The following is a 25,805-nucleotide window of genomic DNA, read 5'->3' as shown; positions in this document are numbered from 1 at the left end:
CTTAGACCGTCACATGCAGCCTAATCAATTTACAACAGCAACATAGGCAGCACATAAACATCTCAAGATATAACAATATCAAATGATAATCAACATCAACTTAAACATCTTATAAAATCCACATAATGCATATACAAATATATCTCATTACTAACAACATCAAATCATATTATATCTGACTCACTCAACATCAACAGTACTATAATCAACCTCCATTCCTACCCCAAGGGTCAACTTACAACATGGGTTAAATACTCTTAAACACCTTAATTGCACTCATATTACTTCTAGTTTTGAGCCTTGGAATTATCCCATAAGTTTTGGATTAACTTGGAAATGGTTGTGCTGAATTTTCATAAGATTTCCCTAAGACCTACTTGGAGTATTTTCAACATAACTCCTAAACAAAAAATCATTTTAAAGTCAAACTAAAGCCATTGGAAAGCTAACAAAATTATCTAAAATTTCCATGCTTACACCAAAGTCCAATTCAAAACATAAACGTGTGAAAAAGACACAAGAACGCGAAATAAGAAATGCTGTCAAAAGGCACTTCGCTTAAGCGAACGAGTCTTCGAAAATTTTGTTATTTCGCGTTCTGTTTTGAATTGGACTTTGGTGTAAACATGAAAGTTTTAGATAATTTTGTTAGCTTTTCAATGGCTTTGGTTTGACTTTTAAATGATTTTTGGTTTAGGAGTTATGATGAAAATACTCAAAGTAGGTCTTAGGGAAATCTTATGAAAATTCAGCACAACCATTTTCAAGTTAATCCAAAACTTATGGGATAATTCCAAGGCTCAAAACTAGAAGTAATATGAGTTCAATTAAGAGGTTTAAGTGTATTTAACTCATGTTGTGAGTTGACCCTTGGGGTAGGAATGGAGGTTGATTATAGTACTGTTGATGTTGAGTGAGTCAGATATAATATGATTTGATGTTGTTAGTAATAAGATATATTTGTATATGCATTATGTGGATTATATAAGATGTTTAAGTTGATGTTGATTATCATTTGATATTGTTATATCTTGAGATGTTTATGTGCTGCCTATGTTGTTGTTGTAAATTGATTAAGCTGCATGTGTCGGTCTAAGATGTAAGATGTCGTCCAAAGTATTGGAGTCTTAAGTTGTTGATGTTGACCAAGTTGTGGAGTAAGTCATAATTATTTATGCGCAGTTGTCGTTGTCTACGTTGTCGTTGATGTTGCTGTTGTTGAGTTTAGTGAATTTGGAGATGATTGAGTATGAAACCAAGTGAACATATACTATGTTGAATGAACTTGATGCATTAGTTTGATTATGATTAATTGTGTATTTTCTGGAATCATTGGATCAATTATGATGGATTATTGTTGACTGTGATGTATATTTATATTTAAATAAATTATACATGTTGCTGAATTCTTTTCAAAGGTTGAAGTATTATTAATTGGATTGTCGAGGTGAAGTCATATTTACATATATGCATTGATGAGTAGTGGTTGTCGTTGATGTTGTTGAGTTGTATGTAGATATACACAAGTGGGTCAGTTGCATAAGCATAAAAGTGGGAGAGCTTCGGCTCTGGAACGCCTTGTCGTTCAAAGCGGTGGAACATTAGTTGTTCAAAGCGGTGTTGAGCGGTGAGGACTTATGTCCTGATGAGAATGCTTTAACCATTCGACAACGGTGTGGGTCACGGCCCTGAATATGGTACCACATGCATAGTTGCATTTGTGAGGAGTCTTAGATGTGTCGTCATGTCATTGCATGAGTCGTTGTCGTTGGTTTGAATTGCCATGTTATTGATGATGTTGTTGATTATGAAATATATACATATATTGGATAATTGTTGTTGTTGTTGATTAAGTTGTGGTTTTCGTTGTTGAGTGAGTTGTTGTCGTTGTTGTTGAATCTTGTTGTTGTCGTCGTTGTTGGTTGAATTAGTAAGTGTACTAAAGTTAAAGAAGTAAGAACATTATTGTTGAATATATGTAGTTGTTTATATTATTATGATGTGATGATTATGTTGTGTCGTTTATATTATTATGAGAAGATGTTTATGATATTGATTACGATGTTATGATGACTGTTTATGGTGTTGAATATGAGGTTGTTATGATGTTACATGATGATGATTATGAATGTTGTGATGATGATTGTGTGATGTTACCTATGAGTTGTTAAATGTACTTGATGATGGTTATGTTAAGTTGATAAGTTGTCTTTTATTCATGAATTGCTAATGGAATGTTTGATGAATCATTATTATTATGAAATGATGATGTTACGTATAGTTGCTAAGTTGTCCTCTATTCATGAGTTGTTAATGACGTGCTTGGTGGAGAATGTTAATACGAATTAATGAAGTTGTCATGTTGTTTACGAATTATGAGTATGACGTTATATGAACTATGAATATGATGTTGTTACGTTGTTTATGTCATTGATTATGAAGTTGTCATGTTGTATACGAATTATGAGTATGATGTTATATGATTATGATTAAGATGTTGATTATGAAGTTAAATGATGTTGTTAAGATGTTGTTTATGATATCGAGTTATGACTGTTGATATGATGAGTACATGATATGGTTTAGGAGTCGTTAAAAGAATTATTATTACTAATTGATGGAGTTTAAGTTGTTAGATGCATTTGATGAATTATATATTATTATTATTGATTGTGAATCTCACCCCTTCTGCTTGAAAATGTTGCCCTTCGTATGGGTAACTTGCAGGTAATAAAGATTAGTAGGAGTGGTGGCTCAAGTGTCTTAGGGTTCTGATACGTAACGGGATGGGAAATTGTTGCTATGTTTATCATTCCTTTGTGTCAATTTTGGAACATGTTGTTGAAGCTTTTATTGTCGTTGAATTAATTCCGCTGCAAAGTTTTAATTATTACGTAGTTGAAATTTGAAGGATAATTATTTAATTATTCCATTTGTGATTTTTAAGAAAAGAAGTGTAACATTCCGTTTAAGGTGTTTTACTCTGATTAATTTATGAAATATTTATGTTGGGAAAACGGGGTGTTACATACTTGAGCAAGGTGGAGCTTGGGATAGTCACCTACCGTTGATAGAGTTCACATACAACAACAGTTACAATTCGAGTATTGGTATGGCACCGTTCGAAGCTTTGTATGGTCGGAGGTGTAGGACGTGCATTGAAGTCGAGGAAGTTGACTCCAAAGTTCATTGGTCCGTATCAGATTTCAGAGAGAGTTGGAACTGTGGCATATAGAGTTGGTTTTCCACCACATCTTTCGAACTTGCATGATGTGTTTCACGTGTCGCAACTTCGGAAGTATGTAGCGGATCCTTCGGATGTTATCCCGAGAGATGATGTGCAGGTTAGAGACAACCTTACAGTTGAGACCTTACCGTTGAGGATTGAAGACCGTGAGCTGAAGAAGTTGAGAGGCAAGGATATACCTCTAGTGAAGGTTGTTTGGGGTGGAGTAACTGGTGAAAGTTTGACTTGGGAGCTGGAGAGCAAGATGCGGCAGTCGTATCCGGAGTTGTTTGCTTGAGGTAAGATTTCGAGGACGAAATTCTCTAAGTTGGGGAGAGTTGTAACGCCCTAGTCATTATTTTATTTATTTTGAAATTATTTAGAGTCTTTTATGTGATTTTAAATAATATTTGTGATTTATGTGGTGTGTATTATTTTATTATATGATTTATTTTAATATAATTAGAATAATATGAGAAATAGAGTTATTTTGGAGTGTGGGGAGTTAATTAAGAATTAATAGAATTAAGGGGAGTTAAGTTTTGGGAGTTAAGAAAAAGAGAAGTCAGAAAAACGTTTTACGTGAAACAAGTTTTGGAGAGGAAAAGCAAGAACAAGAGAGAAGAGCCTAAGAACCGATTTTGCTGTGCAATCTTTCTGAAAATCTAAGGTAAGGGTGAGACTATCTCTCAATAATCATAGTATATAATTTCTGAAAATTGTTTTAACATGAATTGTTCTTGAGATAAAAATTGGGAAATTAGGGTTGATGCTGATTTTGAAAGGAATGGTGTAAGGATCATGTTTAATGTGTTGTAATTTGATGTTCAGAATGATTTCTTAATCTATAATGTTGTTGTGATCAGAATTTGAATGAAATTAGAATCGGTTGGAAAAATTGGAGAAGTTTTGTATGATTGCTGGAATGATCTGAATTGTTGTTGTTGATGCCTGTTTTGTGTTCCTTTCTTCAAGTGAAAAGGCATGCTTCCTTTTCTTCTTGTGAAGATGTTCAAAGTTTGGCTATGAAGATGGTTCAAACTGAGAAACATTTGGTATTTCCATTGGTCTACAAACTCATTGAGTTGGCTTTGATATTGCCGGTGTCAACAGCATCCGTTGAAAGAGCTTTTTCAGCAATGAAGATTATCAAGACTAAATTGTGCAACAAGATGAACAATGTGTGGTTAAATGACTTGATGATATGTTACACCGAGCGGGAGATATTCAAGTCACTTGATGATGTTGATATTATTCGAACATTCACCGGAAAGAGGTCTCGGAAAGGGCATTTACCTCCTAATTTTATTTAGCACGCTATTGATAGGTTATATTTCATCTCTCTTATTTCAAACTGTACTTTTGTAGAAAAAATGACGATCCTCTTTTATTTTGATATATGACTATTTATATATATTATGTCACATGTGAATTTGCGATAAATTTTTCGCCAGACTCTGTAAATTTTCTGGCTCCGCCACTGGTTTAACTCAATTGCTAAGAACAATGTATAATATATGCAAGGTTCGGGGTTCGAACTCTGACTAATATATATATATACGGCCCAGCACCCATTTGGTTAAAAAAAATAAAAGTATAAATAATTAAAGCAATTTTTTTTTAAAATAATTAACTTTGAAAAAATAAAAGTAAATACAACTGAAATGAAAGTAAATGACTAAACACAAGTCTTTTGTTTTTTACCTTCCTCTTCTAATACGATATGGAAAGTAACAAAACAAAATGAGAATTGATGTTGACACATATGCATTGGCTGTGTCACACTAGTAATTTACCGAAATGCTCCTCGGCAGTTAACTGCCGAATTATAGAACCGGCTGCAGTTAACTACCGAGGAAAACTTCGGCAGTAAACTTCCGAAGAAAACTGAAAACTTCGGCAGTTAACTGCCGAGGAAACCTCAAACCTGTTTTTTTTTTTTGACAAAAACCATAAATTGTCATTAATAATATTTAGGCTTAATTACACTTTTGGTCCTCGTGTTTTGGCCTACTCACGAAACTAGTCATGCCCTTTTAATACAGAACAAAACGATCCTTCAATTAACATTTTTGTTGCATTTTTCGTCCTACCCCCCATTTTATTCTCCAAAAACGCAGAGAAATGACAGTTTTAGACCTACCCCCTATGCTCAACCATGAAATAAATAAGGAATAAAGCATGTGGGTACAAAGAATCCACTTTATTCAACACACTAACCAAGAAAACCCTAATTTCTAAGATATGTTTCAAATTAGGGTTTTGTATGTTAGTGTGCTGAAAAGAATAGATTCCTTGTGCCCACATGTTTTATTCCTTGTTGATTTCATGGTTGAGCATAGGGGTAGGTCTAAAACCGCATAAACTGTCATTTCTCTGCGTTTCTGGAGTTTGAAAATAGGAGGTAGGACGAAAAATGCAACAAAAATGATAATTGAAGGACCGTTTTGTTCTGTTTTAAAAGGGCAGGACCAGTTTCGTGAGTAGGCCAAAACACGAGGATCAAAAATGTAATTAAGCCTAATATTTATTGATTTTGAATGTTTCAATCATTATTTTGTACGTTTCAAACAATTACAGTATTCGATCACGTTTCTTACTAGTAATAGAAAAGAGGTTTTATTTCTATAAAAAAAAAAAAAAAGAGGTTTTATTAATAGAATAATTACAAATATAATTATTTGAAAGAGAGATGAATAATATCTAAAATATTATAAAGTAATAATAGGTTAGTCAAACCTATTAATAATGAAAGACATCAATGAAATTAATTACAAATATAATTATTCTATCATTTATAATGTTTTTTGTTGTTGCATTTTTTTTATTGAATCAGCATTTTAGGTCCATTAATTATCGATGACAAACATTTTTATTTTTTGTTGTTGCGTTTTTCATGTTAATTAAAGTAATAATATCGAAATATTAGTATAAAGTAATAATTGGTCAGTCAAACCTATGAATAATGACAGACATCAATGAAATTAATTAATAATAATTACAAATATAATTATTCTATCATTTGTAACATTTTTGTTGTTGCATTTTTTTTATTGAATCATCATTTTAGGTCCATTAACTACCGATTGCAGATATTATTCATCTCTCATATTTTTTCATTTATGGCAACAAAATCATATGAATGAAATCATAAAAATAATTATGTTTAATGGATTAAGGAATTAATATTTATTAAGGAAAAATTATGTTCATTTCCTTATTTAATTTCATTTTGGAAATTACTCGGCAGTTAACTGCCGAAGTTTTCCTCTGCAGTTAACTACAACCGATTCTTTAAAATTTCGGCAGTTAACTACCGATGGATATTTGAGTAATTTACTCGTGTTTCTCGGTCAAATCAAAGGTGTGAACGGCAATTCTCAAAGAAAATTGAATTGGGGAAAATCACTAATTTCCGTCGAAGCTTTGTTTTGTTTGTGTCTTAAAACCCTCACAATCACCCACGAAGTGCCAGTTGCTGACGCTCAAATGTCTTGGTTGTTATTGTCATCCAGGTTTCGTTCTTCTTTTTCTTCTTCTTCTTTTATTTTTCCCTTCTTAACAAGAAGACCATATTCTCACTCTACATTCATTCCCAATAATTTTGATGATGTTGATAATGCTGTTTCTTCATTCAATCACATGTTTCGTATGAATCCTTCTCCATCCATCATTCAATTTAACAAGATTTTAGGTTCCCTTGTTAAGTCTAACAACAAACACTACCCTACTGCTATTTCTCTTTTTCACCAATTAGAATTCAACGGAATTATTCCTGATATTGTTACTTTCAATATTCTCATTAATTGTTACTGCCATCTTCGGGAAATGGATTTTTCCTTTTCTATGTTGGCCAAGATTCTTAAAATGGGTTATCAGCCGGATACCATTACCTTTAATACTCTTATCAAAGGTTTGTGTGTTAATGGTAAGGTCAAGGAGGCTCTGCACTTTCACGATCATGTGCTTTCACTTGGATTCCACTTGGACCAAGTTAGCTATGGGACCTTGATCAATGGCTTGTGTAAAATAGGGGAAACAAGAGCAGCCTTGCAAATGTTGAGAAAGATTGAAGGGAAATTGGTCAACACCAATGTGGTAATGTACAGCACAATAATCGATAGTTTGTGTAAAGATAAACTTGTAAACGATGCCTATGAGTTATATTCTGAAATGATTACAAAGAGAATTTCTCCCAATGTTGTCACTTTCAATTCTCTAATTTATGGATTTTGTATTGTTGGTCAATTCAAAGATGCGTTTCGTTTGTTCCATGAAATAGTATTGAAAAACATCAACCCAGATGTTTATACTTTTAATATAATGGTTGATGCTCTATGTAAGGAAGGAAAGATGAAAGAAGCTAAAAGTGTGATAGCTGTGATGATGAAAGAATGTGTGATGCCCGATGTTGTTACCTACAATTCATTAATGGATGGATATTGCCTAGTTAATGAAGTCAATAAGGCCAAACATGTGCTAATCATTATTTCTAAAATAAGAGTGGCTCCTGATGCTCATAGCTATAGTATCATGATTAATGGATTATGTAAGGTTAAAATGGTCGACGAAGCCTTGAGTCTCTTTTATGAAATGCGTTGCAGAGGAATTGCTCCTAATACGGTAACTTACAGTTCGCTCATTGATGGTTTGTGCAAATCTGGGAGATACTCTTATGCTTGGGACCTTGTTGATGAGATGCATGATCATGGCCATCCACCCAATATATTCACTTACAATTCCTTAATAGATGCTTTATGCAAAAACCATCAGATTGACAAGGCTATTGCATTAGTTAAGAAAATCAAAGATCAAGGCATTCAACCAGATATGTGCACATACAATATACTTATTGATGGACTATGCAAAGGAGGACGACTTCATAATGCACGAGATGTTTTTCAAGATCTTTTGATCAAGGGTTATAGTCTAGATGTTCAAACGTATAATATTATGATCAATGGACTTTGTAAAGTGGGTTTATTTGATGAAGCGGAGGTCTTGCTGTCAAAAATGGAAGACAATGGCATAATTCCTGATGCTGTAACTTATGAAACTATCATCCGGGCTTTCTTTCATAAAGATGAGAATGAAAAGGCGGAGAAACTTCTTCGTGAAATGATTGCTAGAGGTCTACTTAAATGGAAACACTAGGTAAGATGATTTCTCTATATACATTTGGTTTTTGAATTTTGACGACAGCTATCCAATTTTAATTTTTATATATTTTAGGAGCTTTTTTATTTGGTGTTATCAAGTTTAAATGATAAGAGACCATTGCAATGTTGTAATTTATCTAATAATTCTCTCATACACTTGAAATATTAGGTAGCTCTACGCTCCTTTTTCACGTGCTTATCCGTTACTATGATATCTTTTGGCTGTTTTTGTCTCTTGTAATACTCCACCACTGTTATGATAGCTGTAATTGTTTACTTTTAGAAATAAAAAATATTTATTTCATTGAAGTCAATTTGGGAAATGCTTTCTCCTTCTCAATAATTTACTGACTATGTAATTTGCTCCGCATATTGCTTGCGATTTAACTACCATTTGACTTATTTTTATGCACTTGAAATTCACAGTGCCTACTACTGTGTTGGCTAGAGATCCAAATGTGCCATGAAGTACAATGGGTTGATTTAATATATCTATGATTGTTTACGTGAAATTGATGTTTAAAGATCGCAGTTTCGGTATATTATCATTTTCTTTTTTACTTTGTAATCTTGTTTTTAGAAGGTTGTTATTTCTACTTATGGAAACATTGGTCACAATTTGTAAACCTTGTTTTCATGTGTATGTCTCTAGCCTGCATTTTCAGTAGAGGTGAATATTTTCACATGAGGATTAAGTTTTGTCGTATGCTACAAGCTTCATTTCTAAATGAAGAGTTTGATGTAGTATATTCAGTGAAGCAGAACCAAGGAGTGGTTGATTTTGCAAAAAAAAAAAATAGGCTGGCTGGAAGAATATCATAATGGACATTGATTGTTAGTGAGTGATTTTTTCATAGTCATGATGAATAAGTTTTAGTTATTAGTAGATTGATTATTTATCACATTTAATACCAAATTTCTGTGCTTAAAAAGTAGTTTGCAAATATATTTTTAACAGAATAAGAGGTTGGAGTTTCAATGCACATATTGGTAGTTTGAATTTCTTCACGTAGTTGTCCATTATCTTTGCAATGTAGTGTCGATCACTTTTAGTGAGTCAAATAAAAAACCAATCTGAGAAGGTAGGAGCTTTGAAAGTTGATATTGTTCTTGTATATGGTTTTTTTTTTATATGATTTATTGAGTGTTGAAATGAAGCAATAGGCCAAATACCACTTTTGGTCCTTTTTGTTTGATATAATTCCCAAGTTAGTCCTTTAAGTTTCGAAAGTTTCAATTAGGTCCTTTTAGTTTGACAGAATTTCCAAGTTAGTCCTTTAAGTTTCGAAAGTTTCAATTAGGTCTTTTTAGTTTGACAGAATTCCCAAGTTGGTCCTTTTAGTTGATAAACTATTTCACCATCACCGTTTCAAAAATTTCAAATAGGTCATTTTAGTTTGAAACTTTTGAAACTTAAAGACTAAATTGGGAATTCTGTCAAACTAAAAGCACCTGTTTGAAACTTTTGAAACTTAAAGGACTAACTTGGGAATTTTGTCAAACTAAAAGGACCAAAAGTGGTATTTGACCGAAGCAATAAGTCTATACAAGTTCTGTATATTGGCAAAATTGGTTATCTACACGTCTGCATACATATTATTTGCATTTACTTTTTGAGGCAAAACTAAGACATGATGAAAACAAATAACAATAGCCTACTTTGTTATATTTGCATTTACTATTATGAAGCTCTGACTCTGTTGTCAAAAATGGAAGACAATGGTTGCATTCCTAATGTAGTAACTTAAGAAACAATTATCCACGCTCTTTTTAAAAATGATGAGAACGAAAAGCAGAGAAACTTCTACATGAAATGATTGCTAGAGGTCTACTATAACGAAAGTACTAGTTTAGATGATTAATTGTTACTTTTGAATTTGAACGACAATGTCTAGTCTTTTTACTTAATTTGTTTATTCACTTGTATTTGCATTTACAAAGGATGCTGAACTACACAATGTATTCATTGTCACTTTAGTTTTAATTAAACTTCATGTGTTGTAATGTTCATTTTCATATTTTTATGATACCAATGGTTTATTAAGGTTTTGAGAGTTTTGAATTGAGGTAGAGCTAGAATTGTGTGAGTGAGATTGAGTTCAACAATGTGGTTATCCTATGATGTATCTTAGAAATTTGCTGAGATTATATACAAAAGTGAGAACTAGAAATGAACTTGCTCATCAGTTTTGCATAATGAATGCCTAGCACACTTTTTGTTGATTTTAATTCATCATATTCAAATTCTAATGCAATTTTTGGTTGTTAAAAGTAGGTTTGCACGTCAACTGTTCCCTGTTAAGCGCATCAATTGCTTCGTGATTTATTACTCTGAAAGGCAAAATGTATGTTCTTTTGAATAATAATTGATTAAAACAGTTATGCATGTTGTTATGTTCATTTTTATATTTTAATGGTCTCAATGGTTTATTAAGGATTTGAGAATTTAAATGAGGTAGACTTAGAATTTTGAGAGCGAGATTGAGTTCAACAATGTGTCTTTCCTATGATGTCTGTTAGAAATTTGGCTGAGATTGAGAGTTTTAGGAGTCTTTACAATGTATCAATTGGAACTAATCTATTCTTTGAATGTTAGTTAGACCTCTCTATGTTCTGGTCAGTTTTGCATAATGAATGCCTAGCACACTTTTCATTCTTATCAGCATTCTGAACTCTCTAGTTGCCAAACATAAAGGGGGAAGGTTTGACATACTTTATAATTTTCTTATCAGGTATTGTTCTAGAAACTAGATGCAATTGGCAGCAAAAAATATTCAGTTGAAGAAGCTAAAGTATGACATAAGCTACTTACGGTTTCTGACTGCTATGTTATAATTCGTTCATATATTGTCTAGTCTGTCTTGTAGTATTTGTGATCTTTGACTGGTGTGTGATACAGTTCAGGAATGTAAAAATAAGTTTGGGATAATAGAAGAGGTTTGGTCATTACAATGATATCTTGGATCTGGTTTGGTCATTTGATGTTGAATTGTACACAGTTTTCTGTTTTCAAAAGGCTTAATTGCACTTTTGGCCCCCTATCTTTCCAAAAGTTGCGATTTTGGCCTCCTAACTAATTAAAATACAAAACAGCCCCCTATGTATTGGATCTTTGGCAGTTTTGGCTCCCAAGGCCACTTTTAACTTAATCTTCGCTGACATGGCACCTCACTTAAAGGATGTGTGTGTCGAATGGAGGTGAGTGACTAAACTAGAGAAGCAGTGCAATAACAAACCAACTGCTCAAGTAACAAACATTACTGACAAAGTTATGAGTGTTAGTGGTGTATTTTGATTTTTATTATTTTGTGCACTTCTGATTTATATCAATGTCTTTGATTTTCATTTTCAAGAAGGCAAACTAACCAACTAAAATTGACATCGAAAAAATCAAATTTAACACCTTAAAAGGAGCACATTTAATTTCAAAATCCAGTTAACTTTAATAATCATCTTAATTTATATACTCTTAAATGTAAATTATCAAACGAGAAAAAACAAATTTAGTTCAATCAATTTACAAGATTGGTTTTTTTTTTTTTTTAAAAAAAGAAAAAATTATACTGAATTAAGAAGATCATAGATTGACAACCTGTTTCCAATAAATTTTCATGTTCTATTTTCCATCCAAGGTAAATACTGATGGTGCTGCAACTAGAAACCCTAGAAATGCTTCTACAGGTGATATATTCAGAGACAAGGAAGGTTTGTGTATAGGCTGTGTTGCTCAAAATCTGGGAAATGTAAATGCTTACCATGGAGAATTAATGGCTGCCATCATTGCTATGGAAATTGCACAAAGCAGAAACTTCAACCACTTATGGCTAGAAACGGATTCCCAGCTAGTTTATTTGGCTTTAAAATCTTCTTCATCCATTCCCTGGTGCGTCAGAAATAGGTGGCATAATTGTTTGAGTTATATTAGATCCATTAATTTCACTTTTTCCCATGTGTATAGAGAAGGAAATGCATGTGATGATGGTATGGCTAATCTAGCACTACACTTCCTCTTAATTTTTTGGCTTGGCATAGTTCTATCCCTGAGGAAATCAGGGGGGAGTACACTATGAATAGGATAGGTTTACCTAAGTTTAGGTTTGTAAATCTTTTAAAAAGGATTCGGCCTAGTCCCCTTTTCTTCTTTGCACTCCTTTTTTCCTTTCAATGAATTAGGGTTGATGCTCTATGCATCTTCCTCCCTTGCTTAAAATAAATAAATATTTCAAAAACGGAATATGATAACACGCTTACAAGTTCTTGGTAATAAATAACTTATTAAATATTTAATGATAACTCAAAATTACAGCATAACAATCATTATAAATTTACATGTTTAACGGCTAACCACTCTCATGACATAGTTTTTAATTTTTTTCTCTTTTCGTACCGTTATGTTTGTCTATTTACCATATGATTGACCACTATCATATTGTAGGTTATTTGAATTTCAATGATAATTGTGCAATCATTATGATTTCTTTATTTATTTATTTTGTTAAAGGTGGACTACTCAAAAGTCAGAATGTTAATTTCAATATAGTTATCCTTTTTCTTGCCATAGTTATCCTTTATCTTTGCAATGTATTGTCAATCAGCTTTATTTACTTATAAGAATTTTTTTCTTTTCATTGCCCAATTTTAGTGAGTCAAATCACAAAACAATTTGAGAAAGTAGGAGCTTTGAACGTTAAAATTTCTGTATATGGCAGTGTTGTATAATATATATGATTTATTGATTGTTGAGATGAAGTAATAAGTCTATGCAAGTCATATATATTGGAAAAATGGGTTACTCACAAGTCTGCGTATAAATATGTATTTGATAATCACTTTTATTAAAAGAGGAAAAACAAAGACAACTTTAAAATTTATACATTGAACTTCTCTCTCTCTATAGATGTAATATATCAATCAATTGTAATAAGTAATCACTATAACTGTGATTTGCATTAACTTCCTACGTTAAATTTGAATATTCCACTCTGGCATCATGCATAAGAAATAATGTACTGGTGGTGGTAGTGCGGCTGCTTATAGCAGCATCTTTTATGCAGAAAATGCTGTAAGCGAACTAGGTGGCAATGTGTGCCACTCTTATGGTTAGAATTGGATCATGAAGTGAATGTGTGCCACTCTTATTGTGAAGCCAACAAATGTGTGGATGCTTTGGCTTCTTTGGGTTGTGAAGAAGATTCTGAGTAGATTTTCTCTGAGCAGTGTCGGACTCATGGCAGACCTTTATTTTTTGCTGATTTTGTAGGAGTTACGACTCCACGTTTAGTTAACGCGTAGTCTTCTTTTTCGGTATTTGACCCTCTATTTATCCAAAAACAAAAAGAAAGAAATAGGTTGCAATGTGAGGGTGGTCGATCAAAAAGGTGGGAGTTTTTTTCTTCTCTCCTTTTCCTGCAGCAGTGAAAATTCTTTAGAATAAAGTTATCTTACTGACATGTTTCCTGTTTTCAATATTGCTGATTTTTTTTTATTAGGATTTGATTTGGTTGGGAACTTTCCATGTTTTATTAGTTTGGTGATCTTACTGGTGGTGAGTTAAGCAAAGGGGGTGTGGGTGTGTTTTCATTCTTGTAATATTGTATTGGTATTGTGCCCATGGTGCTTTCATCTTCAATAACATTGTATGTTGTCCTTTAAAATATACATGAAAATAGTTAGGAAGATGAATAAATAGATAAAAAGTATAAAAAGTCCAATGATACCTTTACATTGCCCTCAGATTTTGAAACGGAATTGGTTGTTGTATTATGGTTTCGATATGCTTGAGTAACCATACTTTTATCATGATTTCAATCTCTGCTTTCGTAGTATGAATTGATTTGTTCACAAGTTTAGGATATTTTCCTATTTGAGTATGTATATTTTTATTATTACTAGTTGAGAAGTATGTCTGATACCTTCCCTTTTACTACTCTCTTCATTTGTAGGAAGTTGACATTTAGAACAGACTATCTGCCTTTGGAAAATAATGTGGGCAGACCAAGCAACAATCAGAGCAGGTATTGAGAAATTTGCATGGAGAAGAGTTGCTTTTTTCACCGAATTCGAAACGAGGAGTACTTTAACTCTTTTGGATGCTGACTGAGCAGCATATTCCGTGAGTTTGAGTCGTCTACCAGCGTAGTTCCTTTAGTGGTATAATCTGAAGGCCACGTCATTTGGCTATAAAGTTACCTTATGGTTCACCATGATTGGGTCATTCACTGTTGCTCCATCTTGACTCAGATTTCAGCTTGATCATGTAAACACAGTCACCATTGATCTTGTTTCGTGTTTTTCCAGCATCGACTCAATGGGCCAAACTGATTCTGGTTCTGTTTCTTTCCTTCCCAGCACACCAATCCAATGGGCTAGTTGCACCAAAACTTAGTCATTCTTTTCTGCTTCTGACACTAACACTTGTTCGAAGCAATTATCATCGCCGCCTTTTTCACCTCACGACGACCCAGCGAATGCATGGTTTTGTCTTGTCCTCTCGACATTCTTTTGTACCCAAAAGGATGTCAATAGCGTGCTATAGCACATCTGTAGCGGTATAGCAAAGCAGAAGGATGCATGGCTGCTATTGAAAGTCGGCAGTGGAGCAGTTTGCTGGAGTGCCCACTATAGCATCTAAGTCACTGCTGTTTGTGGCTGCAACAGCTGCTAAAAACCGTGTTTAATTAACCATTTTTTTAATTTGAATTTAATGTTTAGTTCTTCTAAGCCTTAGATGCTTAAACTTGTTGTTTTCTTGACTTGTTTTGGTATTTAGTTCATTCTATGTTTGCTTAAGACCTATGACTATTTACGAATATTGAGTATTATTTTAATTTTTCAGTATTTATATATATAATAATAATTATGTAATATGTATAAAAAAATTGGGATAGCGATCATCTCGTGTGCGCTATCCCACTATAATGTTTTTAAGGTCTGCCGCTATCCAGGATTTATAACTCTCGGTGGCTCCTACCTTTCTTGGATGCAACCAAATCCATGCCTCCCCATTGCTTGTTTCACCATCGTTTTGAGCTCGATAAGGCTCTTCCTTAAAGAATGCAGGGTTGCATGATCACTGTCTCCCTTCAGCAATGCCACAAAATAATCTATTAATATTAACTCAACTCTTCCTCTATTTACGTAGGTAGGTCCGTGAGTATCTGGCAGGTCGGACCAGTTGTTTGGAACCAAGAAGTTCAATTGAAAAGAAGGAACGGTTTTATTTAAACAGTAGGTGACAGTTGAGAACTCTCCTCCAAGCTTTTCTCCTTTTACATTAAAGCATTGCTCTATCACTAAATGTTTACTATACTGAACGATTCCCCTCTTTGCAAATTGTTACCATCAATTGTTATTGACTCATTTTTAGTAACAAATTCTAACTTTTTGTTACCTTGGAATGAGGAAATCTTCTATGTTATGGATTGGTTCAATTGAAATGATAAAATATCATTGGTGTCATGGATTCATTCAAGAAGTCACCTGTAAGTATTATTACCTTGAAATGGGGTAAACTTATACTCCCTCCATTTCTAATTATAAGACTCTTTTGTTAAAATCACGGAATTAAGAAAACGGATATTTGTATTAAAGTTGTTTGTAATCACTATTGTTTTTACAATTTTATCCTTAAGAGAGAGAGTTAGTTTATGTTTTCCATATGCTACTTATTGCTGATTGAAGAAAAAGATGTATAATAAATAGGGGCATGTATGTAAATAAATAATTAATGTAGTTGAAAATAACAAAGGGGTCTTATAAAAAGGGACAAAAAAAATTCTCAAAAGGATCTTATAATTAGGGACGGAGGAAGTAACAGCCTAAAGATTAAATGAGATAACAATAGTAGACATGTTTTAAGGAAACAAAGTTAATGGCATTTGCTACTAGACAAAGTTCTTATTAAGTCATCATAGCTTACAACCAAAATTTACAGAATTCCTCAAGCAGTGAAGATTCAATTGGAGATAAATAATTGTCTAACCAATCAAATTTATTGACAAACTTCAATTTGGGTATGATCTGATTTTCAAAGACATTGTGATGTTTCCAGATACTTCTTTCCCTCAAGTAGACATACCTAGTTCTATTTGAAGGCAAATTTTTGAAATGGGCTTCTGTAATGATCTGATTTCCTCTTCAAGTATTTCTCAGGTGATGGGTGTAGCTGTTACCACATAAGAAAGTCTGATAGTATATCTTGATTTTTGTTGATCAAGAAGAATCTCTTGTGTTTGGAAGCTTGTTGATGAAACATTGATAAGTGCTCAAAAGTAACATATTTCATGTGTTAATCTAGGCAATTTAGTGACTTGTTTTGAAAGTTATCTAAGGAAAAGCTACCATTTGAGTGTGTTTATACCATTTATGCTTTACATGTCTGATTCTACCCAATTTATGCAGGAAATGACAAACAAGGACCAAAAGAAGGAAGCTCATGAACCAAGGTCCGTTCGCTTAAGCGAACAAGTTCCAGAGAGCAACCAATATGTTCGCTGACAAGCACACTCTCAGTTCGCTCATGAGAAAAGTTATGTTCGCTTAAGCGACCTATTGTTTGCTTAAGCGAACCAGTTCCAGAGAGCCCCAAAATGTTCGCTTACCAGTACGCTTTCAGTTTGCTCCTGAAGAAAAGTTCAGTTCGCTTAAGCGACCTCTTGTTCGCTTAAGCAAACAAGTTTCAAAGAGCTCCAGAATTGTTCGCTCACAAGTTCGCTTACTGTTCGCTGGAGCGAAGTTCATCAAACTTCAGAAGATAAGGACCACGTGGTAACTCCTCAATGGACAATGGAAGATTCCCTGGATGTTCGCTTAAGCGAACGAGCACGAATATGGCCTATATAAATATTTTTCTCTTCTCTTTCCAACCATTATTTTACATTGTCTTTTACATTTTTCTGGTTTTTAGAGAGGTTAGGGCATTTTCTAGAGAGAGAAACACAAAGCAAGGTAGTTAGGAGTAGATTCAAGCCAAGATTTGTTGAGACATCATGGATCTTGTCATGGAATCCTCATCTTTTCTTCATCCTTTGCAAAGCTATCATAGACATATGTAGCTACATCTACTCTTGTGGTTTTGAGGTATTTAAACAAGCTATTATGTAATCTTTTGATCATTTAATATATGGTTCTAGCTATTAATTCAATATTGTTGTTATTCTTGAATTTAATGTTTTATTGAGATTCAAAATGATATGGACACATACTTTTGAATCTAGAAATAGAATAGCAATCTATCTTAAGTTATCACTCTAGACATGGATGTTAATATTTGATAATCGCTTTTAATCTAGGACTTAATGCTTTTGGATAATTTAATCGGTTGGGAAATCGTCGATTAAACTATCCAATCGACTTTGTGATCGTTTAAATGTTTGGGAAATCGATGTTTAAACGATCCCTTATAAATAACGATATCATTTGGACACGAATGATATTGTCGAGTGATTGTGATAATATTGTTTAAAAAGTTAGAATCCGTTAATTGATCGAGAGATTGCAGTTGTTACGCTTGGTTGATGTCTCTGACCGCAAGCGAAATAGCCCTATCTCTTCCTGTTTTACTTTTATGTCGAATAGGAAAATAGTTTTACACAAACAAACAATTTATACCCAAACACTTAATGTGACAAATATTGTGAAAATGCTTATGAAATATGCAACTCCCTGCGGAAACGATCCTATTATACTCACGTGTAAATAGTTTTAATATATGTAAAAATCTTACATCAAAATGGCACCGCTGCCGGGGAGTAGTGAAGTAATGTCATAAATATCGAAACAATTTTGTCATTTTAAGCAATTTTGCGCAAAATTCTTTCTTGTACATATATATATATTTTATGTTACTAATCATTTAGTCAAGCCGAAGTGTCCAATCGAGTATTCAAAGGGATCTTAGAGAAGACCGTGTTGTCATCACGGATAAATTGGTCATTAAAGCTTGATGAGGCGTTCCCATGGATTTCACATCGTTTAAATTGGTGTATGGGAAGTCTTGCCACTTACCGGTTGAAATAGAGCCCAACGCGTTTTGGGCGCTAAAATTCCTTAATACGCACTTCCTTTAGCGAAATATCTATCACTCCCACTTTTCCAATTTCATTCTCCCTCTCCCATACTTCCAAAACCCTAATACCAAATTTTATTCACTTTCCCCCAAATTGAAACCTTAATCTCTACCACCCATAACTCAATCGAAGAATTCCCCCAATTTCATTTTCTAATTTCAATTTAAGCTATCACCAACAATTTCATTCGGTTCACTCTCTAGCTCGACCCATTCCGTTTTCACACTCGACCAACAATCTCATTCGGTTCACTATCATTAAGCTCTCGTTTTCAACAAATTTCTGCTGGGTTCACTCTCTAGCTCGACCCATTCAGTTTTTCAACAGATTTCCACTGCGTTCTTGATCTCATTTCACAGATTTTTCAGATTTCCACTGGGCTCTTGTTCTCGTTTCACAAATTTTCAAGTAAGTATCCAACCTTTGATTTCAGATTTTGGATGGTCATTTTCATCTACTTAATTTTTTGTATTGTTATTATTATTATTGTTGTTGTTGTTGATGCGACAAATCAATAGTTTGCTATTATCTATAGTTTCTTCATTTTCAAAACTAATGTCACGCGAGTCCAATTTGTTCAGGTTGGTTTGTAGAATTTGATTTGGGTATTGTTCATTTTCTTCAATGTTAAGTTGTCAACACAGTTTTTGATAATGTCTACCTATTTGGTTACAGTAGAATGGTATTTACTGTTTTGTTTTCTATGAAGTTAGCTTTTTTTTTTGTTTGATTACTGCAAACAAGTTATAGGAAATAGTTTTCTAGTGGCTACTTTGATTTATTCATGTTAAGGATATGAGTGAAAGAGAAAAGTTTGAGCTTGATAGAAAGGAGGATCCTTTAGATTGGAGGTTTGTTTGTATCCTTTTTGTGTCCTCTAATCAAGCTGGTATATATGGGTATGCTTCTTGGTGGCTTCTTTGTGAGGGATGCCATGAACTGATCTTATGCCTATGCAAAGTGTGTTTTCATATGTTACTTAGTATAAAGTATTGGTATTTAGCATTTCATATTTATGGTTGTAGTGTAAGCTGTTGTGTATTTATTTTAAACGTTGTGTATTTGTCCATTTAACCATATATAGGTGAAGTAGTTACACATATAAAATATGGGGGAAGGGCCGCTACCTATATCTCTTCTTCAATTATAACTAAACTACTTGCATGCTCAACACATACACGCTTTTATTCTGACATCAATCTCTTTGTTTATTGCACTTTTCAATCAAACTTCTTAGACTCCACAATGTCTGTTGAGAAGTTTATGAAAGGGATGTGGCTAAACTAAGTGAAGAGCAGTCCGAGGTTAGAGAGATGATACAAATTTGATACTCATGAGCAGAACCATGATGTTGTTGCTGGTACCTAAAGGAAGCAAAATAACAGGTAAAACTATGTTAACTGTGTTGTGATTAATTTTATCAAAGATTTATCTGAGTTATTAATTCTTTGTTGCTGAGTGTTCCTAGTTAATTAGGAGACGAACATATCTTTACTACCTTATTCTGCATTAGGTTCCAAATTTTAATTTTCTGGTGTATCTTAAGCTATAGTGTAGTATTTTCGAAGGACATGTTAGTGAATTAATTACAATTAATGTCCAACAAAGTGTCGACTGTTGGATTGTTCAGAAACTAAGTGGCACGTTTTTATTCAATGTCCAACCAATGTCGACTGTTGGATTGTTGCAGGGTTATTGTCCCTTTTGCAGAGCCGTTGTGCACATATTTGATACGGTGGGAGCATTGGTGCTTGATGTTTTCATGCATGAACCTGAAGAAGTGGTAAGTCACGTGTTGATGGCGATATGGGGCATATGGTAGAATCAAACAAATTGGATATGGAACCAGAAAAAAAAAAATCACTGGCTGTTGAGATTATAAATTCAGTTCTAGTTTTGTGTTATGAGTGGAAGGCGGTTTAGAACAATGATGCCAATGACCCAAAATCTAGCTATGCAACATTGGCTTGAGTTGTAAGTCCCTTCTCAGCCATTATTTGAATAGTTAAATTTACTTTGAAATTGAATTACACTCTTTTTGTTTATGCATTGAGATGATTAATTTCAAAGTTTGAATATGATACTCATTCTATGATTTTGAATGTTCATTTTCAATTTTATGAATTTCTGAATCTGAATTCGAATCTCAGATGGTTAATTTTCAATCTCACATTTTTTCCCCTTTTTATCATATCTGATACCCATTCTATGTTTTACTTAGGTTATCCATAGTTACTTATATTTGTGTTCCTGCTGCAAGAAGTGTTTAGTTTAGATCGGTGGTAGTCTCAACATCCTTTTTGGGCAGCAAATGTAAGTGTCAAATTAGCCTTTCATCCTTTTTTCTATAGTTGATGGGTTGAGTTTCATGTACTCCAAAATAGTTTGTGAAAACAGTACATAGCTTATATGAAAACAATGACTTTTTTTTTTTAGTTGAATAGATTAAACATAAGTACTTGTATGAAAATTGTTTGTACTATAAGCATTTTTTTTTAACTCAAAACACTATACTAAATGTTTAGATTTCTATATTTGAATACTTGAATATCTCAATTTATTTTTATAATTTGTTTACCTCCTACATTAATAGGCTTATTATTTTGAAATTTTTAGAGAAGAATGCCAAGCTTTAGGACAATCAACTCTAACTCACACAAACCTTTGTGTATCATTTCTTTGAATCACACCTCCATTGTTATTGTTATAATCATTCAAACTAATTGATTTCACGTTGCAGCTGCTTGGGTAGTAGGTTTGGTCTTTGGACCAGCCTTGGGTTGTTAGTTTGCCTAGGGTAATATTTTGTTTGTTTATCATTTGTTCTTGTTGAGTTGGTTTCACTGTTAAAGATTTTGCTGGGATTAATAAGGCTCACCTATATATGGTTACATAAGTGAAAATCTTTTCATTGAATAGTGATTCAGAATTCATTTGTTACCAATGCAGGAGAACGCGTAGTAAAATGCAATTAATCGGGAAAGGCTAACGGTCCCTCATACATGTGTTGCTTAGCACCAGTACTTGAGTTGGTTGCACGTGTTGCTGATGTTACTCCTCTTCCTCCTTGTCTATTTTTAATGCCCTTACTTGTTCTCCCAACATTCCATCTCCGGCACTCCAAATTTCAGCATCATCGCTGACAACAGCTGGTGAAAATTTGTCATTTCCTAGTAAGTTTAATATATTATTGGTGTGTCATTTCTTATTCATTTTCCAAACATTTGTCTAAGTTTTGCTGTTCTGTGTGATTTAGTTTAGCTTTTCTGCTATATGCTTATATTTAGAAGGGAATAAAAAAGTCCTACCTCTAAAAGAACACAACCTAGTTTAGCTTCTCTGTTGAACTGTTGTAATTTGTTGAACTGCATATATAGTCAATTGAAAACATTTCACAAGTATTTGCTGAACTACTATATGCAGGAACAATTGCAAGCTGAAATGCAAACCAACTCAATTTGAGAATGAAGCATTTGTCAAAGGGTTTGGAAAGGGACATGTTGGATATGTCAATTTGCGAATGAAGCATTTGTCAAATTATTTGGAAAGACATTCATCTGAGTCTAGCTATCGTCTTGAGGATCATGGAGCAACTTGATTAAGGGATACCTAGATATTTTTATATAGTTTTTAACTCTGATACAATAGTTTTGAACGTCTAGGCGACTTAAATTTCCACTAGTGTTTTGGTTTTTGAATGTTTAAACCATGTACTTTATCTATTGTTTTGATTGTTACTATTAAAATAATTATATTTATGGGATTTAGAAATTTTTAGTTATATATTTATGTATTTTAAGTATTTATTTATATTGTCAACAAAAATTGTCACATTCAATTTTATTTTATTTTTAACAAAATTGAACATTTGCGACAGTTGTGAGGGGTCACAAGTCCATTTAATTTAAATTAAACCACCTACTTTGCGACAGTTCTGAAGGGTCGCAGATATAGTATTGCGATGGTTGGGAACTGTCGCAGCACCTTTTGCAGCAGATGGTGCGACTGTTCTATGAAGGGTCGCAAATGACAGTTGCGACCCCAACATCCGCGACTGTTGGAAAACAGTCGCAAATGTACATTTGCGACCCTTCTAACTGTCGCAATCAGCAATTTTAAATGTCGCAAAATGCAGTTTTTCTTGTAGCAAGAGCAAGTGGGGGAAAAAGAGGAAGGTTCAAATGCAAGAATTGGAAGAAATGCGTGTTCAAGCGTATGAATCCTCTAAATTATACAAGGAGAAGGTGAGACGTTATCATGGCAAGCGGACTGTGAAATAGAACTTTGAGCCCGGACAAATGGTGTTACTTTTTAAACTCAAAATTGAGTTATTTCTAGGAAAGCTCAAGCCGAAGTGGTCAGGTCCGTTTATAATCAGAGAAGAAGAGCCTTATGGAACGATAGTGTTGGAAGTTCCAATGTCAAAGTCCAGCTAGACGGTGAATGGGCAAAGATTGAAGCCCTACTTTAGTGGTGAAGTTGATCGGCAAACGTCGACAATTTCACTAAGTGACCCATGATTCTTTATTGAGAAAGGCGTCGAGCTTATGACGTGAAACAAACGCTTGCTGGGAGGCAACCCAGTTTTGTAAGTTAATTTTATATTTCTTTCATTGTAGCATTAGATCACAAGCATTGCAAAGCAAAAATTTAAGCAACTTTGAGGAAATTGTGTCATGTTCGCTTAAGCGACCAGAGGTTCGCTTAAGCGACCAGAGGTTCGCTTAAGCGAACCGAGTCTTGGCAATCCAAAGGTAACGGTTCTCAAGACCATTACTCTGCACTAACATCCCAACCACTCATTTTCCTCTCATTTACGGTTTTCAACTTCTTTTCTCCACACTTTCTAAAAACTTTTTCTCTCTTCACTCACACTAACCCTAAAAATCAAATCCAACTTTATTCAAGTCAAGCACTCACACACTACATCATTTCATCTTGTCTTTGCTTTCATCATTTAACAGGTTTGATTTTCCTATCCTTTCTCTTGATTTAAATTAAAAAAAAAAAAAGTTTTGAAGCATTTTTAGAAATGGCTAGGTTAGGGCTAGTTTGCTATGATTAGAGACTGTTTTGATATGAATATAGTGATGAAAGGAACAAGAATCACAACACAAATGCCATGAACATTCAACTTTTGGAATTTGACCCATTTTTGTAACTTTTGAAAACTTTGGGATTGAATGATTTTTGTGAAAATGTTGTGATTTAGGTTCATTTCTTGATCAATTTTGAGATGTAGAGGCTTAGGGAGTTGATTGCTATTGAAAATATGCTGGATTGTGGTAAATTTGCTGAAATTTGATTGAATTTCGCAAGTACAGGGACTGTTGGCGTAAGCGAATATTCATGTGAAACCCAATTTTTGTTGACTGTTCGCTGACAAGTTCGCTTAAACGAACTCAAAGCGAACTGAGCCCAGATTTTCACATGAATGTTCGCTTATGAGGTCGCTTAAGCGAACTGAGCCCATACTTGCCTTTTTTTTTTTTTATGGTCTAATCTGCCTAAACCCATTTGCTTCTGTATAATATGCTAATTGTTTATACTCTATATATGGATTCTTCTGGTTGTTTTGCAGATGGCACCGAAAAATCAATTACCCGCCAAACGAAAAACCACAGTTTCATCCTTCGGTACCATTAACCGATCCATACCCTTACCTAGAAATCCTGATAGGACCCGGTTCACCTCGAACAAACACTATGATAGGTTCCTAAAGTTAACCAAGGGAACTTGGCATGACAAAGTGTTCAGAGTTAACCCTTTAGGACCTTATGCTAACCTCCTCCAGATGTTAACCGATAGGAAGTGGGACAAGCTCTTAAGTCCACCCACATTAATCGACCCGGACATCGTGAAGGAATTCTATGCTAATGCCATGCCCGAGTGTGATAAAAGGGACATGGATGCCCAGTTCTCGTACACGACCTTTGTGAGGGGAAAGACCATTCTTTTTGACCGAGATATCATCAATGCCTACCTTGGTAACCCTCTCACTTTACCACCACCCGAGGACCCCACAGTCCCTACTTTATGCGAGTATGGTCGAAAAGAGGAAGAGAAAGAGTGGGACTATGACGAGATAGTAAGGGACATCTTGTTGCCTGGAAAGCGGTATAACAAAGGAAGATTGGATGATACAACCACGGCCAGTTACGGTGACATGACTTTTGAAGCCGCTTTCGTTTTCAAATTCTTGGTGCACAATGTGTGGCCCAAGAGTCATGTCAGCACCTCCCCAAAGGCCGTCACCCCTCTTATTTGGCATATTTGAAAAGGAGGGGAGGTTGATGTTTCTAGGATCATTTCCAAAGAGCTGAAGCATGTGGCTTTGAGTGGTCTGACACATAAGGTCACCAAGCTGTCTTTTCCTGGGTTCATTATGGGATTGATCCAAAGCCAATGTGTGCAGATTGCCGGACCCTTTAGTGAGACCCTTGTGGGACCTATGGATGACAAATTTCTTAAGGGTCTTGCAAAGACAGTGGCAGAAAGACTTGCGGACCCATCCTCCAGCATCCCGCACCAAGAACCTGAGATACCAGAGTCGGATATGCCCCACCAGGACTTCCCAGAGCATGCTACGTCTCAGTAGTCTGGCACTTTCGACTTTTCTTCTTTTGCTGCCATGTTGACTTAGCAGGATCATAGGTAGGAGCAGAGAGCTCGGCAACAGGAGAAGAGGGACCTCCTCATGATGGACCAGCAAGCTGCTGTCTTCAGGAGTAAGCAGGGGATCTACCAGCATCTCTATGATGCTCACTTGGATCCGACTTATGCGATGTTGACTCCCGCCCATTATTACCAGTCTTGCATGTGGCCTGGGGACAGGCCAGTCTACTCTGAAGGGGATGGTGCATTCGGTGGTCCTGTCAACGACGAGGAGAGGACTGCTAGTGTTCATGGCGTGGATGACATGGAGGATGATGGGGATGATGCGGCGAACTAGTGATCATAGTCTCGAGTGATAGTGTATGTAGCTTGTTTTTGATGAGGCGTGTTGCTGCTATTGGTTTGATGGAAGGATGTTGTTTTCTATTCTCCGGTGCTACTCTTGGTGTTGATAGTGTATGTAGCTTGGGTTTTATGTGATTTTGGTTTAGATTAGGTGGCTTAAGAGACAGATTTGGCTCATAGAAAGTGCTTTGTTATAAAGATTATGTAAACATAATCAAATTTAGGGACGTTTGATTGACATGTTACTCTTAGAGACAACAAGATACTCATAGATTGATGCTTTAGAAATTTGGTGGCATATGCTCATAGATATTACTCTTGCAGTATGACTTATGGTTATGGACTACATATGAAAAGGCATATCATATGCCCTGTATGGTTTCAGATTATTCT

At 34.5% G+C, this 25,805-nt stretch overlaps 1 protein-coding gene and 1 long non-coding RNA gene across 8 annotated transcripts; both read left to right on the top strand.

The window, feature by feature from the left end:
- Positions 1–6,630: 6,630 nt before the first annotated feature.
- LOC25479678 (putative pentatricopeptide repeat-containing protein At1g12700, mitochondrial) lies at positions 6,631–15,947 on the top strand. Of its 5 annotated transcripts, none has more exons than XR_005642230.1 (4): positions 6,631–8,380; positions 10,661–10,730; positions 11,118–12,268; positions 14,328–15,174. XR_005642230.1 is itself a non-coding variant. In XM_013587908.3 (2 exons), the coding sequence occupies exon 1, from the start codon at positions 6,716–6,718 to the stop codon at positions 8,378–8,380; it is 1,665 nt and encodes a 554-aa protein (XP_013443362.2). In that variant the 5' UTR covers positions 6,631–6,715; the 3' UTR covers positions 14,328–15,174. The 5 variants fall into 5 exon arrangements, 1 of the variants encoding a protein (XP_013443362.2); XR_005642229.1 differs by having other exon boundaries at positions 10,658–10,730; XR_003008634.2 differs by lacking the exons at positions 10,661–10,730; positions 11,118–12,268 and adding an exon at positions 15,527–15,947 and having other exon boundaries at positions 14,328–14,399.
- Positions 15,948–18,266: 2,319 nt separating this feature from the next.
- LOC112418416 (uncharacterized) lies at positions 18,267–22,233 on the top strand. 3 transcript variants are annotated; one of them, XR_005642148.1, is made up of 7 exons: positions 18,267–18,860; positions 19,245–19,351; positions 19,690–19,837; positions 20,143–20,426; positions 20,674–20,765; positions 21,402–21,625; positions 21,876–22,233. It is a non-coding gene; the product is annotated as an uncharacterized lncRNA (long non-coding RNA). The 3 variants fall into 3 exon arrangements; XR_005642147.1 differs by lacking the exon at positions 19,245–19,351 and having other exon boundaries at positions 18,271–18,860; positions 20,163–20,426; XR_003008630.2 differs by lacking the exon at positions 19,245–19,351 and having other exon boundaries at positions 18,274–18,860.
- Positions 22,234–25,805: the final 3,572 nt, after the last annotated feature.

This window comes from Medicago truncatula, chromosome 6 (genome assembly GCF_003473485.1).
Source record: "Medicago truncatula cultivar Jemalong A17 chromosome 6, MtrunA17r5.0-ANR, whole genome shotgun sequence".
Lineage (NCBI taxonomy): Eukaryota > Viridiplantae > Streptophyta > Magnoliopsida > Fabales > Fabaceae > Medicago > Medicago truncatula.
The sequence above is the reverse complement of the archived record's forward strand: the minus strand, read 5'-3'. Positions and strand labels throughout refer to the sequence as shown.

What these genes read in the sequence shown, in the direction of transcription:
- LOC25479678 (XM_013587908.3), top strand. Translation starts at nt 6,716, where the DNA reads ATGTCTTGGTTGTTATTGTCATCCAGGTTTCGTTCTTCTTTTTCTTCT.